The sequence below is a fragment of the Bombina bombina genome, chromosome 7 (assembly GCF_027579735.1).
Source record: "Bombina bombina isolate aBomBom1 chromosome 7, aBomBom1.pri, whole genome shotgun sequence".
NCBI classification, from domain to species: Eukaryota; Metazoa; Chordata; class Amphibia; order Anura; family Bombinatoridae; genus Bombina; species Bombina bombina.
The window spans coordinates 240,182,459-240,201,681 of record NC_069505.1 but is presented as its reverse complement, the minus strand read 5'-3'; the positions used below and the strand labels follow the sequence as shown (position 1 = coordinate 240,201,681).

Sequence of the window (19,223 nt, the reverse complement as noted above, 5' to 3'; positions counted from 1 at the left end):
CCATCTATAGGATTAGGACTGCAAGGCAATATATATATATATATATATATATATATATATATATATATATATATATATATATATATATATATATATATATAGCTATAGTTCTCTTTAATGACAAATCCTTTTTATTTAGTAAAATACTTTATTGGTAGACCACCTTTTTATTAGCCATACATCAGTTCAGCATAAAATAGTTAGAAGACCACACTAGGGACTAGGTGTAAGCTATTGGTAAATCACAAAGTTTCCCTGACAGGGTCATTTGCGCAGAACAGTTGTAAACTGCACCACACCAGTGGTAATGTTATTGAGAGATGATACATAGATGTGTGTTTGATGTTCTCCAGCAGTGATGGGATTAAGGTTTTTAGAGTTGGAAACTTAAGGGTTGTCACTCTTGGGCATCATTCACCTCCTCACCCCAGACGTCCCTCCTGCCAGGGTGCTGTCTTTTTTCCTCTAGCCTGCCTCCACTCACGTTGTCTAGAATCTCCATAAGTAGGCTTCTCTTATTACAATTAAAAAGATCTGGCCCCTCACATGGGGAAAGATATTCAATGTTATTCGGTTCTAGGTACCTCTTGCCTGGGTGTTGACGTTTCTCTATATCCTGAGGGACACCATCTTTTGTGTTTTCCTCATCTTCCCCCATTCTCTTGCCTGGATGTTGGCGTTTGGTGTAGGGAAAGCTCCTCTTGCCTGGGTGTTGCCTCTTGGTAAGCTCAGATAGCAAGCCAAATGAAGTGCTTGGATTATCTAGGTACTGGTCACTTAAGGGAGATCTCCTTCCTGGGTGTTGCCTCTTGGGCAGTTCCAGGTACCATTCCCCATCTTCTCTTTTCCCAGGGTGTTGCCTCTTGGGCAGTTCCAGGTACAAATCCCCATCTTCTCTTTTACCTGGATGCTGCCTCTTTTCTATGCTTTCCTGAAGTATCTTTCCTGGGTGTTGGTGTCTCGAGATCCATTCAAGGGCTGGGTACTCAGACTCTGTGTAGAACAAGGTAACACATTGGTTAGTGGGGTAAATTCACTAGATACCTTTCTAATCTCTATAGTCTCACAATTCCTATTTTATAAAATATCATATAGAGCCCAGTTTCATTGTGAGTGGGCTTGAAAGTATAACATAGATTGGTAAGATTTGAGTGATGGGAGAGACTGTTTTTAAATCTACCTGAGTTTGGACTTAGCTATCAGAGACCAACATCTTACCATTGTTACTCACCTCTGAAATACAATAAATTATAAATTGAGTAAGGGCTAAATGACAAGTAGCGTGCTAATTACCGCTCCAGCTTGAGTGTAAACATCTCATGTATTTAGTATATAGTATGATCTATTATTATACACATCTCCTGTATTTAGTATATAGTATGATCTATTATTATACACATCTCATGTATTTAGTATATAGTATGATCTATTATTATACACATCTCATGTTTTTAGTATATATTATGGTCTATTATACACCTCATGTATTTAGTATATAGTATGATCTATTATTATACACATCTCCTGTATTTAGTATATAGTATGATCTATTATGATCTATTATTATACACATCTCATGTATTTAGTATATAGGAATGATCTATTCTTATACACATCTCATGTATTTGGTTTATAGGGGGATATTTATCAAAGGTCTGGCGGACCTGATCCGACAGTGCGGATCAGGTCCGCCAGACCTCGCTGAATGCGGAGAGCAATACATTCTCCGTATTCAGCAGTGCACTAGCAGCTCTTGTGAGCTGCTGGTGCAATGCCGCCCCCTGCAGATTGACGGCCAATCAGCCGCCAGCAGGGAGGTGTCAATCAACCCGATCGTAATTCAGTGATGTGTGTCCGCCTGCTTAGAGCAGGTGGACAGAGTTATGGAGCAGCAGTCTTTAGACACATATCCTGTATTTATTATATAGTATGATCTATTATTATACACATCTCCTGTATTTAGTATTTAGTATGATCTATTATTATACACATCTCCTGTATTTAGTATATAGTATGATCTATTATAATACACATCTCCTGTATTTAGTATATAGTATGATCTATTATTATACACATCTCATGTATTTAGTATGATCTATTATTATACACATCTCCTGTATTTAGTATATAGTATGATCTATTATAATACACATCTCCTGTATTTAGTATATAGTATGATCTATTATTATAATACACATCTCATGTATTTAGTATATAGTATGATCTATTATAATACACATCTCTTGTATTTAGTATATAGTATGATCTATTATTATACACATCTCCTGTATTTAGTATATAGTATGATCTATTATTATAATACACATCTCCTGTATTTAGTATATAGTATGATCTATTATTATACACATCTCATGTATTTAGTATTTAGTATGATCTATTATTATACACATCTCCTGTATTTAGTATATAGTATGATCTATTATTATAATACACATCTCATGTATTTAAAATATAGTATGATCTATTATAATACACATCTCCTGTATTTAGTATATAGTATGATCTATTATTATACACATCTCCTGTATTTAGTATTTAGTATGATCTATTATTATACACTTCTCCTGTATTTAGTATATAGTATGATCTATTATTATAATACACATCTTATGTATTTAGTATATAGTATGATCTATTATAATACACATCTCATGTATTTAGTATATAGTATGATCTATTATTATAATACACATCTCATGTATTTAGTATATAGTATGATCTATTATTATATATCGTTTGACAGGAGATGGTGAGGGAAAAGAAGTGGGTTGTAATTTTTAGATTCAGGGGCTAAATCACTTTGTATAATACTTGTCGTCCCTGAATTCCAGAACATTATGCAGTAATATACATGAAAATGTACAAAAATGTATGCAAAGAGATTTGCACCACAAAAGGAAAGACTGCAGGTTACTGGATTATATAATAATTCGACCCACTAATGATTGAGGTCAGACAGGTAAAGATAGATAAATATGTGGATTGTGTCACACAAACATACTCATTTATACTAAATAACTTTATTGGAGAAAAATATTTGAAAGTCCGACTGGACTCATACACATGCACACACACACATAAGATTAAAACTAGCTGGAACTCAGGTAATAATAGTTTATTATCAAATAGCACTCAAAAAAATCAATAATTAATTACTGTCAAGGGATCTTGACTGTTATAGTATTTTAATAATTAATCCCTGGCAGTGTGCAATTGACTATAGACAGCAAGAGAAAATGTCTACTAAATTAGTTAGTCCTCCATAGGAGCAAACCTGCACAAAAAGGAATAAACAAAATACTGTATGATTTAATGTGCTGGGTATTGGTGCATTAGTAAGCTATCCCTGCACAAACTTAAATATATTAATATTTTATTCACAAAATAGGTGAAGGTTGCGCTATAATTGTTATTCCCAGTATTGCTACTGGTAATTGTTAGGTTTATAGGACCCACCGATATTAGGTATCAACCTTGAATTCCAAATGAAGTGTAGTATATGCCTTTAATTCAAATATCCAGCGTTGCAATTGCTGTGTGTCACCTGCTACTCGGGATGGTAATGTTAAATTGAATAGCTAAATGGATACTATTTGCTACAAACTGACATTCGTTGCCGCAAATGTATCCAATGTATCATGTGGTAACTAGAAATAATAGGGCTAAAGATATACAAAATCCCCCAGTATCCAGACGAGCAGATCACTGTTGATCATGTGATTTTAAACAAGTGCAGTATTAGTTTACAAAGTATGCGTTTTACACATACATTACATTGAAGTCTCAGATGTGTGTATATGGTAAAATGTCTATATTCATTAGCATAACGCTTATCAATTCACCAATCTTTATCTGAGTCACAAGTGTCAATTAGCAACTTGCATTATTGTGCTATGTCAGCTAGTCTGAATGCTATGTAGTTTAACCACCTGAATATTGTTAGCTTAAAAAATAGAAGTATCCTCCCTACTATTAGCAGGAGAAATACCACAGCAATGCTCTGACTCGATTGCAACAAGTCACTGGTCTAATTTGATCTATCAAATGGCATAAATAAGTCGTTCAAGGATCACCATTAAAACTGTCCCATTACAAACACCAAACAATTGTAGATTTGAGAATAAAGAAGGACTAAGCTACAAAAAGGTCTCTTCTATAGCGGAGACCTAATTACTTTTAACTGTCTATAAGTTTAGTGCATATAATTAGAGTGCTAAGGCTGAGTCAGCAAATTAAAAATAGAGGTTCAGTAACCCGTGTTCGTGCCCCTGACACGCGTTTCACATTACGCTTCCTCAGAGGGGTTATTATATATATCTCATGTATTTAGTATATATTATGGTCTATTATTATACACATCTCCTGTATTTAGTATATAGTATGGTCTATTATTATACACATCTCCTGTATTTAGTATATAGTATGGTCTATTATTATACACATCTCCTGTATTTAGTATGATCTATTATTATACACATCTCCTGTATTTAGTATATAGTATGATCTATTATTCTACACATCTCATGTATTTAGTATATAGCATGGTCTATTATTATACACATCTCCTTTATTTAGTATGATCTATTATTATGATCTATTATTATACACATCTCATGTATTTATTATATAGTATGATCTATAATTATACACATCTCATGTATTTAGTATATAGTATGGTCTATTATTATACACATCTCATGTATTTATTTTATAGTATGATCTATTATTATACACATCTCCTGTATTTAGTATATAGTATGATCTATTATTATACACATCTCATGTATTTATGATATAGTATGATCTATTATTATGCACATCACATGTATTTAGTATATAGTATGATCTTTTATTATACACATGTCATGTTTTTATTATATAGTATGATCTATTATTATACACATTTCATATATTTAGTACATAGTATGATCTATTATTATACACATTTCCTGTATTTAGTATATAGTATGATCTATTATTATAATACACATCTCCTGTATTTAGTATATAGTATGATCTATTATTATACACATCTCATGTATTTAGTATATAGTATGATCTATTATTATACACATCTCATGTATTTAGTATGATCTATTATTATACACATCTCATGTATTTAGTATATTGTATGATCTTTTATTATACACATCTCCTGTATTTAGTATATAGTATGGTCTATTATTATACACATCTCATGTATTTAGTATATAGTATGATCTATTATTATACACATCTCATGTATTTAGTATATAGTATTATCTATTATTATACACATCTCATGTATTTAGTATATAGTATGATCTATTATTATGCACATCTTATGTATTTAGTATACAGTATGATCTATTATTATACACATCTCATGTATTTAGTATATAGTATGATCTATTATTATACACATCTCATGTATTTAGTATATAGTATTATCTATTATTATACACATCTCATGTATTTAGTATATAGTATGATCTATTATTATGCACATCTTATGTATTTAGTATACAGTATGATCTATTATTATACACATCTCATGTATTTAGTATATAGTATGATCTATTATTATAATACACATCTCATGTATTTAGTATATAGTATTATCTATTATTATACACATCTCATGTATTTAGTATATAGTATGATCTATTATTATGCACATCTTATGTATTTAGTATACAGTATGATCTATTATTATACACATCTCATGTATTTAGTATATAGTATGATCTATTATTATACACATATCATGTATTTAGTATATAGTATGATCTATTATTATACACATCTCATGTATTTAGTATATAGTATGATCTATTATTATACACAGCTCATGTATTTAGTATATAGTATGGTCTATTATTATACACATCTTATGTATTTAGTATATAGTATGATCTATTATTATACACATCTCATGTATTTAGTATATAGTATGGTCTATTATTATACACATCTTATGTATTTAGTATATAGTGTGGTCTTTTATTATACACTTCTCATGTATTTAGTATATAGTATGATCTATTATTATGCACATCTCATGTATTTAGTATATAGTATGATCTTTTATTATATACATCTCATGTATTTAGTATATAGTATGATCTATTATTATACACATCTCATGTATTTATTATATAGTATGATCTATAATTATACACATCTCATGTATTTAGTATATAGTATGGTCTATTATTATACACATCTCATGTATTTATTTTATAGTATGATCTATTATTATACACATCTCATGTATTTATTATATAGTATGATCTATTATTATACACATCTAATGTATTTATTATATAGTATGATCTATAATTATACACATCTCATGTATTTAGTATATAGTATGATCTATTATTATACACATCTCATGTATTTAGTATATAGTAAGATCTATTATTATACACATCCCATGTATTTATGATATAGGGGGGTAGTTATCAAGCCATCAACCTCAAATACGCTGGAATTCCGCAGCGTATTTGTGGCGAGGCTGATTCGCCTTAGTTATCAAAGGCTCGAGACCGGCAAAAGTAGAATTTTGTGACGTAAGCTTCGATCCGCCGGACTCAGTCCGACACAGATCGATTCTTACGTCACTCCAGATGTTCCGCACACAAGTGCGGCACATTCTCACTACTTTTGCTAGCTATCAAAAAACTAGCAGGTACGCTCGGCACTTTTACGGCCCAGCGTACCTGGTTTCCAATCCGCCACCCCTGGAGGCGGCGGATCCCATAGGAATCAATGAGAGTCTGACCATAGCGAAAGTACAAGTTCGCTGCTGACAGACATCCCATTGATTTCTATGGGAGCTGTCTACACCTAACACCCTAACATGTACCCCGAGTCTAAACACCACTAATCTGACCCCCCCTACACCGCCGCAACTAAATAAAGTTATTACCCCCTAAACTGCCGCTCCCGGAGCCCACCGCAAGCTACTCTATACATATTAACCCCTAAACCGCCGCTCCCGGAGCCCACCGCAACTATAATAAATGTATTAACCCCTAAACCGCCGCTCCCTGAACCCGCCGCAACCTATATTAAATGTATTAACCCCTAATCTGCCCCCCCTACACCGTCGCCACCTATAATAAATTTATTAACCCCTATCCTGCCCCCCACTACGCCGCCGCCACTGTAATAAAATTATTAACCCCTAAACCTAAGTCTAACCCTAACCCTAACGCCCCCTAACTTAAATATTAATTAAATACATCTAAATAAATTAACTCTTATTAACTAAATGAATCCTATTTAAAACTAAATACTTACTTATAAAATAAACCCTAATATAGCTACAATATAAATAATAATTATATTCTAGCTATCTTAGGATTTATATTTATTTTACAGGTACCTTTCAATTTATTTTAACCATGTACAATAACTATTAAATAGTTATTAACTATTTAATAGCTTACCTAGCTAAAATAAACTGAAATTAACCTGTTAAATAAAAACTAACCTAAGTTACAATTACACCTAACACTACACTATACTTTAATAAATTATTCCTATTTAAAACTAAATACTTACCTGTAAAATAAACCCTAAGATAGCTACAATATAATTAATAATTATATTATAGCTATCTTAGGATTTATATTTATTTTACAGGTAACTTTGTATTTATTTTAGCTAGTTAGAATAGTTATTAAATAGTTATTAACTATTTAATAACTACCTAGCTAAAAGAAATACAAAATTACCTGTAAAATAAATCCTAACCTAAGTTACAATTAAACCTAATACTACACTATCATTAAATTAACTAAATAAACTACCTACAAATAACTACAATGAAATACAATTACATAAACTAACTAAAGTACAAAAAATAAAAAAAGCTAAGTTACAAAAAATAAAAAATTAAGTTACAAACATGTTCAAAATATTACAACAATTTTAAGCTACTTACACCTAATCTAAGCCCCCTAATAAAATAACAAAGCCCCCCAAAATAAAAAAAATCCCTACCCTATTCTAAATTACATAAATTTCAAAGCTCTTTTACCTTACCAGCCCTTAAAAGGGCCATTTGTGGGGGCATGCCCCAAAAAGTTCAGCTCTTTTGCCTGTAAAAGAAAAATACAACCCCCCCCCCCCCAACATTAAAACCCACCACCCACATACCCCTAATCTAACCCAAACCCCCCTTACAAAAACCTAACACTAATCCCCTGAAGATCATCCTACCTTGAGTCGTCTTCACTCAGCCGAGCCACCGATGGAACTGAAGAGGACATCCGGAGCGGAAGAAGTTAATCCTCCAAGCGGCGCCGGGTCTTGGATCAGCCAATCGGATTGAACTTTCCTACCTTTTCCTACCGAACTTTTCCTACCGATTGGCTGATAGAATCCTATCAGCCAATCGGAATTGAGGGGACGCCATCTTGGATGACGTCCCTTAAAGGAGCCGTCATTCGTCGTAGTCCGTCGGTGAAGAAGGTGGTTCCGCGTCGGCGGAAGGAAGATTCAAGACCCGGCTTGGAAGATGACTTCGCCCGGATAGAAGACCTCTTCAGCGCCTCTTTGAAGATGACATCGGCCGGATCGAAGACTTCTTCAGCGCCGCCTGGATGATGACTTCATCGGATGGAAGATTTCTTCAGCGCCGCTTGGAGGATTAACTTCTTCCGCTCCGGATGTCCTCTTCAGTTCCATCGGTGGCTCGGCTGAGTGAAGACGACTCAAGGTAGGATGATCTTCAGGGGATTAGTGTTAGGTTTTTGTAAGGGGGGTTTGGGTTAGATTAGGGGTATGTGGGTGGTGGGTTTTAATGTTGGGGGGGGGGTTGTATTTTTCTTTTACAGGCAAAAGAGCTGAACTTTTTGGGGCATGCCCCCACAAATGGCCCTTTTAAGGGCTGGTAAGGTAAAAGAGCTTTGAAATTTATGTAATTTAGAATAGGGTAGGGATTTTTTTTATTTTGGGGGGCTTTGTTATTTTATTAGGGGGCTTAGATTAGGTGTAAGTAGCTTAAAATTGTTGTAATATTTTGAACATGTTTGTAACTTAATTTTTTATTTTTTGTAACTTAGCTTTTTTTATTTTTTGTACTTTAGTTAGTTTATGTAATTGTATTTCATTGTAGTTATTTGTAGGTAGTTTATTTAGTTAATTTAATGATAGTGTAGTATTAGGTTTAATTGTAACTTAGGTTAGGATTTATTTTACAGGTAATTTTGTATTTCTTTTAGCTAGGTAGTTATTAAATAGTTAATAACTATTTAATAACTATTCTAACTAGCTAAAATAAATACAAAGTTACCTGTAAAATAAATATAAATCCTAAGATAGCTATAATATAATTATTAATTATATTGTAGCTATCTTAGGGTTTATTTTACAGGTAAGTATTTAGTTTTAAATAGGAATAATTTATTAAAGTATAGTGTAGTGTTAGGTGTAATTGTAACTTAGGTTAGTTTTTATTTTACAGGTTAATTTCAGTTTATTTTAGCTAGGTAAGCTATTAAATAGTTAATAACTATTTAATAGTTATTGTACATGGTTAAAATAAATTGAAAGGTACCTGTAAAATAAATATAAATCCTAAGATAGCTAGAATATAATTATTATTTATATTGTAGCTATATTAGGGTTTATTTTATAAGTAAGTATTTAGTTTTAAATAGGATTCATTTAGTTAATAAGAGTTAATTTATTTAGATGTATTTAATTAATATTTAAGTTAGGGAGGTGTTAGGGTTAGGGTTAGACTTAGGTTTAGGGGTTAATCATTTTATTACAGTGGCGGCGGCGTAGTGGGGGGCAGGATAGGGGTTAATAAATTTATTATAGGTTGCGGCGGGTTCATGGAGCGGCGGTTTAGGGGTTAAACTATTTATTTAGTTGCGGAGAGGTGCGGGATCAGCAGGATAGGGGTTAATAATTTTATAATAGAGGGCGACGGTATAGGGGGGGCAGGATAGGGGTTACTAGGTATAATGTAGGTGGCAGCGGTGTCCGGGAGCGGCGGTTTAGGGGTTAATACATTTATAAGACTTGCGGCGGGGTCTAGGAGCGGCGGTTTAGGGGTTAGTAACTTTATTTAGTTGCGGGGGCCTCCGGGGGCGCCGGTATAGGGGGTAGAACAGTGTAGTTTAGTGTGAGTGCTTAGTGACAGGCTAGCAATAAAGCTGGGAAAAAGCCGAAGGGCAGCGAGATCGGATGAGTGATAACTCTCACAGTCCGCTGCTCATCGCCCCGCGGCTTTTTGACAGCTTTATTTGATAACTTAGGCGAACGTATTCAAGGTCCGCGGCGGCGAAGGTAGGCGAGCTTAGGCGGACGTATTGGGCCGGCGAAGCCAGAAAAGTAGACGGCTTGATAACTACCCCCCATAGTATGATCTATTATTATGCACATCACATGTATTTAGTATATAGTATGATCTTTTATTATACACATGTCATGTTTTTATTATATAGTATGATCTATTATTATACACATCTCATATATTTAGTACATAGTATGATCTATTATTATACACATCTCCTGTATTTAGTATATAGTATGATCTATTATTATACACATCTCCTGTATTTAGTATATAGTATGATCTATTATTATACACATCGCCTGTATTTAGTATATAGTATGATCTATTATTATACACATCTCCTGTATTTAGTATATAGTATGATCTATTATTATACACATCTCATGTATTTAGTATATAGTATGATCTATTATTATACACATCTCATGTATTTAGTATGATCTATTATTATACACATCTCATGTATTTAGTATATTGTATGATCTTTTATTATACACATCTCATGTATTTATTATATAGTATGATCTATTATTATACACATATCATGTATTTAGTATATAGTATGATCTATTATTATACACATCCCATGTATTTAGTATATAGTATGATCTATTATTATACACAGCTCATGTATTTAGTATATAGTATGGTCTATTATTATACACATCTTTTGTATTTAGTATATAGTATGATCTATTATTATACACATCTCATGTATTTAGTATATAGTATGGTCTATTATTATGAACATCGTATGTATTTAGTATATAGTGTGGTCTATTATTATACACTTCTCATGTATTTAGTATATAGTATGATCTATTATTATGCACATCTCATGTATTTAGTATATAGTATGATCTTTTATTATATACATCTCATGTATTTAGTATATAGTATGATCTATTATTATACACATCTCATGTATTTATTATATAGTATGATCTATTGTTATACACATCTCATGTATTTAGTATATAGTATGGTCTATTATTATAAACATTTCATGTATTTAGTATATAGTATGATCTATTATTATACACATCTTATGTATTTAGTATATAGTATGGTCTATTATTATACACATCTCATGTGTTTAGTATATAGTATGATCTATTATTATACACATATCCTGTATTTAGTATATATTATGATCTATTTTTATACACATCTCATGTATTTAGTATATAGTATGATCTATTATAATACACATCTCCTGTATTTAGTATATAGTATAATCTATTATTATACACATCTCATGTATTTAGTATATAGTATGATCTATTATTATACACATCTCATGTATTTAGTATATAGTATGATCTATTATTATAATACACATCTCATGTATTTAGTATATAGTATGATCTATTATTTTACACATCTTATGTATTTAGTATAAAGTATGATCTATTATTGTACACATCTCCTGTATTTATTATATAGTGTGATCTATTATTATACACATCTCATGTATTTTGTAAATAGTATTGTCTAATATTATACACATCTCATGTATTTAGTATATAGTATGGTCTATTATTATACACATCTTATGTATTTAGTATATAGTATGGTCTATTATTAAACACATCTCATGTATTTATTATGAAGTATGATCTATTATTATACACATCTCATGTATTTAGTATATAGTATGATCTATTATTATACACATCTCCTGTATTTAGTATATAGTATGATCTATTATTATACACATCTCATGTATTTAGTATGATCGATTATTATACACACCTCTTGTATTTATTATATAATATGATCTATTATTATACACATCTCATGTATTTAGTATATAGTATGATCTATTATTATACACATCTCATGTATTTAGTATATAGTATGATCTATTATTATACACATCTCATGTATTTATGATATAGTATGATCTATTATTATACACATCACATGTATTTAGTATATAGTATGATCTATTAGTATACACATCTAATCTAATCCCCCTAACCAAATAAAAAAGCCCACCCAAAATAAAGAAAGCCCTACCCTACACTAAATTACAAATAGCCCTTAAAATGGCCTTTTACGGGGCATTGCCCCAAAGTAATCAGCTCTTTTACCTGTAAATAAAATTACAAATCCCCCCAACATTAAAACCCACCACCCACACAACCAAACCTACTCTAAAACCCACCCAATACCCCCTTAAAAAAAACTAACACTAACCCCTTGAAGATCACCTTACTGGGAGAAGTCTTCATCCAACTGGTTCGAAGCTCTCAATGAAGCCGGGAGAAGTCTTCATCCAAGCCAGGCAAAGTGGTCCTCCAGACGGGCAGAAGTCTTCAACCAGATGGCATCTTCTATCTTCATCCATCCGGCGCAGAGTGGGTCCATCTTCAAGACATCCAACGCAGAGCATCCTCTTCATCTGCTCTGCGTCGGATGTCTTGAAGATGGACCCGCTCCGCGCCGGATGGATGAAGATAGAAGATGCTGTCTGGATGAAGACTTCTGCCCGTCTGGAGGACCACTTCGCTCCGGCTTGGATGAAGACTTCTCCCGGCTTCGTTGAGGACTTCGGCCCGGTTAGATGAAGATTTCTCCTGGTAAGGTGATCTTCAAGGGTTTAGTGTTAGATTTCTTAAGGGGGTATTGGGTGGGTTTTAGAGTAGGGTTGGTTGTGTGGGTGGTGGGTTTTAATGTTGGGGGGGATTTGTAATTATTTTTACAGGTAAAAGAGTTGATTACTTTGGGGCAATGCCCCGCAAAAGGCACTTTTAAAGGCTATTTGTAATTTAGTGTAGGGTAGGGCTTTTTTATTTTGGGGGGACTTTTTTATTTTGTTAGGGGGATTCGATTAGGTGTAATTAGTTTAAAAATCTTGTAATTTGTTTATTATTTTCTGTAATTTAGTGTTTTTTTTGTACTTTAGATAATTTTATTTAATTGTATTTAATTTAGGGAATTAATTTAATTATAGCGTAGTGTTAGGTGTAATTGTAACTTAGGTTAGGTTTTATTTTACAGGTAACTTTGTATTTATTTTAGCTAGGTAGTTATTAAATAGTTAATAACTATTTAGTAACTATTCTACCTAGTTAAAATAAATACAAACTTGCCTGTAAAATAAAAATAAATCCTAAGCTAGCTACAATGTAACTATTAGTTATATTGTAGCTATCTTAGGGTTTATTTTATAGGTAAGTATTTAATTTTAAATAGGAATTATTTAGTTAATGATAGGAATATTTATTTAGATTTATTTTAATTATATTTAAGTTAGGGGATGTTAGGGTTAGACTTAGATTTATGGGTTATTAACTTTAGTATAGTGGCGGCGACGTTGGGGGCGGCAGATTAGGGGTTAATAAATATAGGTAGGTGTCGGCGATGTTAGGGACGGCAGATTAGAGGTTAATAATATTTAACTGTTTGCGAGGCGGGAGTGCAGCGGTTTAGGAGTTAATATGTTTATTATAGTGGCAGCGATGTCCGGTTCGGCAGATTAGGGGTTAAAATTTTTATTTAAGTGTTTGCAGGAGGACCACGGTTTAGGGGTTAATAGGTAGTTTATGGGTGTTAGTGTACTTTTTAGCACTTTAGTTAAGAGTTTTATGCTACGGCGTTGTAGTGTAAAACTCTTAACTACTGACTTTAAAATGCGGTACCAGTCTTGACAGGAGAGGGTCTACCGCTCACTTTTTGGCAGACTCGTAATACCGGCGCTATGCAAGTCCCATTGAAAAAAGAGGATACGCAATTTACGTAAGTTGATTTGTGGTATTTCCAAGTCTGGCCAAAAAAGTGAGCGGTACACCTGTACCTGCAAGACTCTTAATACCAGCGGGCGTTAAAAAGCAGCGTTAGGACCTCTTAACACTGCTTTTTAAACCTAACGCACAACTCGTAATCTGTTGTAAAGTTATATAGAAATCATTTATTATTTAAAGGAAGTTAATTAAATTTTCTTAAAGCTATAGTACATTTAAAAAAATATTTTCAAAATATTGTTTTGCTACATAAGTAGCTAAGTTATATCAAATAAATATTTTTTAATATATATATATATATAGTATACTCTTTATTTATAAGGTATACCATTTCTTTTTTTAAAAGTAGTTTGGGTAAATTGGTTGATATATACAATAGTTTCATTAATATAACAAATGCCTTACAAATAGGTACAAAAAAAAAAAGAAAAAAAAACTTATTTAAGAGAATAGGGAAAGAGAGATGCTCTTTCTACACACTGAGTATTGGGATACAACTTTAAAATGTAACTTTTACTGATAATTGTTTAAAAAGGCAGCTGAGATTTAGATAAATTGTTTTAGTATCTTGTCAGAAAACAAATTAAAAACACAACTCTATTGTTATAACTAGTATAATTTGCCACAATGTTGCTGAAATAATGTTTCTATCAAGTGGGGCTATATAGTAGGAGGAAAAACAGAAACCATACATACTTTGTAAGTCCGAGAGCCTCTATTTAGGATCTATGTCCTGTATCATCCTTTATTATGGTACTAGATATACTATAGTTCCTTCCCCCCAATATATTATGCAACAAATATCAGAGCAACACTTATAAAATAAATTGTAAGATGGTCATAAATCAATAGAGAGCTAGGTAAAAACTTGAACAGGATGCCCCTACAAATAGGTGTAGCTTATTTATGTTATATAGAGATTTATATAGTTTATTGGAAAAATGTAATATATATATTTATATAATTATTTATTTTAGATAGTAGTTCATCCAAATAGGGTGTTGCTACACCTGTAGTTTATTATATATAAAATAAGTGTGACCAAATAGGGTGTTGCTACACCTGTAGTTTATTATATATAAAATAAGTGTGACCAAATAGGGTGTTGCTACACCTGTAGTTTATTATATATAAAATAAGTGTCACCAAATAGGGTGTTGCTATACCTGTAGTTTATTATATATAAAATAAGTGTGACCAAATAGGGTGTTGCTACACCTGTAGTTTATTATATATAAAATAAGTGTGACCAAATAGGGTGTTGCTACACCTGTAGTTTATTATATATAAAATATGTTTGATATATTTAGGACAACAGTCCATAAAAATACGGTATTGTTATGTAGCTTAAATATTTATATAAAAGCAGAGTTACAAAATAAGTTGTTTCTGCATCTGTAGCTTAAAAAATAAATAGACCTCCCTCTGGGCAGGCTTATCGACTAGTTTTAAATAAAATAGATTTTATTTGATACACACTTGCCTGTTTTCCCAATTGGAATATCTGTTTTATCAATTGAAGTAAAGTTTTGGATCCTGCTTTTGCCTGGAAGTTCAGTCAGCTGGACCGCTGTGAAGTTCCAGCCTGCTAAGATTGCACCTAGAGGTGCAATGGTTATGATCCTGGCAAGAATCAGTTAGCTCCAGTCTGTACTGTCAGCACTTAATAGTGCATTCTCTATATGAGTTTAATTTGACCATATCTTTATTCTGAGTGGTGATTGTACTAGGACATTGGCACCATTGTGTTGTTGTTTTCATTGTAGATCCTGTTCCAGAGAGGTTGACCATACTTTGACAAGGAGCTGCCTAAGTCTTCCAGAATTTATTTTTTGATGACCAGCTATACTGCACTGGACACTTTGAGATGAGAGCGCCCCCTAGGGGCCTTATGTGTACTTCAGTATTCATTATGGGGCCGATTTATTAAGCTGTCAACCAGCTTATTCCGTGCGATTCTTCAGGCTCGCCGGAATCAGGAATTAAGAAGCAGCATGACTGACACCCCCTGCTAGCATTTCACACGAAATGCTTGTGCAATGATAAATGCCGACAGCATATGCTGTCGGCATTTATCGATGTGAGGCGGACATGATCCGCTACAGTGGATCCTGTCCACCTGCACATTGATAAATCTACCCCATAGCCTGTTTATTTTATATATATATAATACATCTAGGTATATACTGATACATATAGAAATATCTATTTAAAAATACAATGAACATGTTCTACTATGTGAAGAACATTTGAATGTATAATATTTAAAGTACAGTTAAACACATTATTATATATTCATTTCTGAATAGAAATTATTTTTCAGATATCCAACTGGAAAGGACTCAAATGTGTGTGTGTGTATATATATATATGTATATATGTATTTTATTTGTATATATATATATACAAATAAATAAATACATACATATATATATGTTATAGCCCTTTCCATTTATACACCTTGTCATATACCATATACCTTTGAACCCTTATAACTTATATTTTTCAGCAGATAGTGTATATACGAGTGTAGCTTTATTTTTTATTTTTTTTAAAGGAGCTTTATTTGAAAACAATCAGATACAAAAATTCAAGCACCACAAGTGCCCAACTAGGGTTTACAACATCCACCCTTACATTGAGTTCAAGATGACATACAACAAGGGATATATCCAGACATGGGTAGAGGTTGCATAAAGAGTAACCGGGGTATAAGCCCGATGTTAATTACCTGGGTGTAGGATTATAATAAGAGAACAAGCTCCAGCTTTTTCCATTTTCCTTCCACTTAGTGAAATTCTAAATCTGATAAGTAATGAATATAATAACTAAAACAACGTTAAAGCGACATTCACAAGAGTTATGCTGTTTCCAATATTACTATAAGTTGATATTGCGGGCCAGGGGCGGAACCCCACACAACAGCCCATCCAGAGATGAGCAGTTCAAAAAGAGGGGGGGGGGGGAGGAGGGGAGGGGGAAAAAGGAGTCAGCCAAAGGACACTTAGGACACACTCCAAGGGGCCAGCAGCATACAAAAGAGGGGGGGGGGAGGGAAAGCAGTACCATGCCCACGCCCCCCTACAGTATCCGCCTATACTCCAGCATTCCACATGTGGAGTAATTTTTCATGAACATCCAATTTAGCTGTGAGCATATAGTGATATCTCTCCAGCCGCAGGAGGTCGGAGACACTCTGCTTCCAGTAATTGACTGTGGGCACGTTTGTTGATTTCCAATTTCGAGGGATCAAAGCCTTGGCCCCCAACAACATGAGCATCAATAGGGTTTTTTTCCCTGAATCCTTTATTTTAAGTGAAAAGTGGAAAATCAGGGATTCCGGGGTCTTAGGTATGTTCATCTCTAAGATTTGTGTCATTCTTTCCCAGACATCTCGCCAGTAATTCTCAATGAGGGGGCAATCCCACCAAATATGCAGAAGTGTGCCAACCCCCCCACAGCCCCTCCAGCATCTATCTGACATGTTAGGGTAAATGGTCTTAAGTCGGGTTGGTGTTAGGTACCACCTACTCAGTAGTTTGTAGTGTGACTCCTGCATGCGCGCTGAGACAGAGACCTTATGGGCTGCTCTGAAGACGCGATGCCAGTCCTCTATCGTCAGTTCAGTGTCCAGTTCTTTATGCCACATCCCGACGAAAGTCGGGGGTGGGCTACCCACAGGGAGCGTAAGCAGTCGGTAAATCTTAGAAGTCAGATGTCGGGGGGCAGTCGCCTGTGTGCACAAACTTTCAAAAGGGGTGAGTTCCCTAAGAAGCTGCCTTTTATGTTTATGAGTGGAAATGTAGTGATGAATCTGTAGATACATGTACCAAGACAACGGACGGTTCGGATAGGAGTCCAGGACCTCCTGCCTCGTTTAAGCCTCCCATTGTTGATAAAAGTAGAAACAAAGTTACTACTAAGTGTTCCAGCCAGGTGAGAGAACCCAACCTGCAGGGGAATTTCCGGGTTGTTATACACCGGTGTCAACGGGGAAAAGATAGTAGAAATGTGCGACTCAGTCCAAATTGTTTTGTCCCATTCGCGCAGCAGTTCATCTAGCAGTGGGAACTTGGGTATGCATTTTGGCCTATACATCTCGACCGTCCACAACATGGTAGACAAGTCCCCAGTTCCAAGTCCCCAGTTCCAAGAATGGAGGAGTCAATATGGATCCAATCTTTTGGCGCATTACTCCTGCACCACTCAACCGCCCTCTGTAAAAGAATAGCCCTTCTATACATACATAGGTTGGGAAGTCCCAGACCACCTCCCTCTCTGGGCAGATACATCATCTTTTTATTCACCCTGGGTCTGATGTCTTTCCAGACGTATTCCTCAATCAGCTGTTGTAGCTTCGGGAGGAAGGAATATGGGAGAGGAATTGGAACTGTTTGAAATAGATTCAAGATCCTAGGCAAAATATTCATCTTCACCACACTTATCCTCCCGAGCCAGGAGATCGCTTTGTGTCTCCACGCTGAGAGGTCACGCGAGATCTCTGTTCTAAGAGTTACATAGTTGGCCTCATACATGTCGGCTATCGATGGTGTAATAGTTACCCCTAGGTATTTCAAGGAGTTTAATTTTATCGTGAAGGGGCAGTGTTGCTGTAACCAAGTCATGGTCGTGGTGGGCATGGCAATTCTCAACAGCTCCGACTTTGTATCATTCAAGAGGAAGCTAGAGACCTCCCCATATCGTTTGAACTCGCTCAGCAGTGCGGGGATCAATGATTTTACGTCTGTTAATGTAAACAACAGATCGTCAGCATACATAGCGATTTTATGCTCTTTCAATCCCAGCTTCACACCGTGTATCAAAACATTCGTGCGAATATTACTAGCCAGAGCCTCCACCGAAATGGCAAACAGCAAGGGCGACAGTGGGCACCCCTGCCTAGTGCCATTCGTAATGGTGAAAGGGCGAGATAGAATACTATTTACTCTAATTTGTGCCGTGGGTGTGGAATACAAGGCAAAGACCATCGACACAAATCTACTTCCAAAGCCCATTTTCCCAAGAGTATAACGAAGGAACTGCCAGTTCACTCTATCGAACGCCTTTTCGGCGTCCGTAGACAACAGAGCCAGAGGGGAACCGTTATTCGAGGAGTGTGACATAATTTGCAGTATTTTGATGGTATTATCCCT

The 19,223-nt window shown here is 34.2% G+C and overlaps 1 protein-coding gene across 1 annotated transcript in view; it reads right to left on the bottom strand.

The window, feature by feature from the left end:
• Nucleotides 1–397: 397 nt before the first annotated feature.
• LOC128636321 (pro-thyrotropin-releasing hormone-A-like) overlaps nucleotides 398–19,223 on the bottom strand; it is a 35,654-nt gene continuing 16,828 nt past the window's right edge. Inside the window, exon 3 of the mRNA XM_053689351.1 lies at nucleotides 398–978. Coding sequence (XP_053545326.1) covers nucleotides 398–978 — 581 coding nt within the window. The remainder of the gene's footprint in view (nucleotides 979–19,223) is intronic.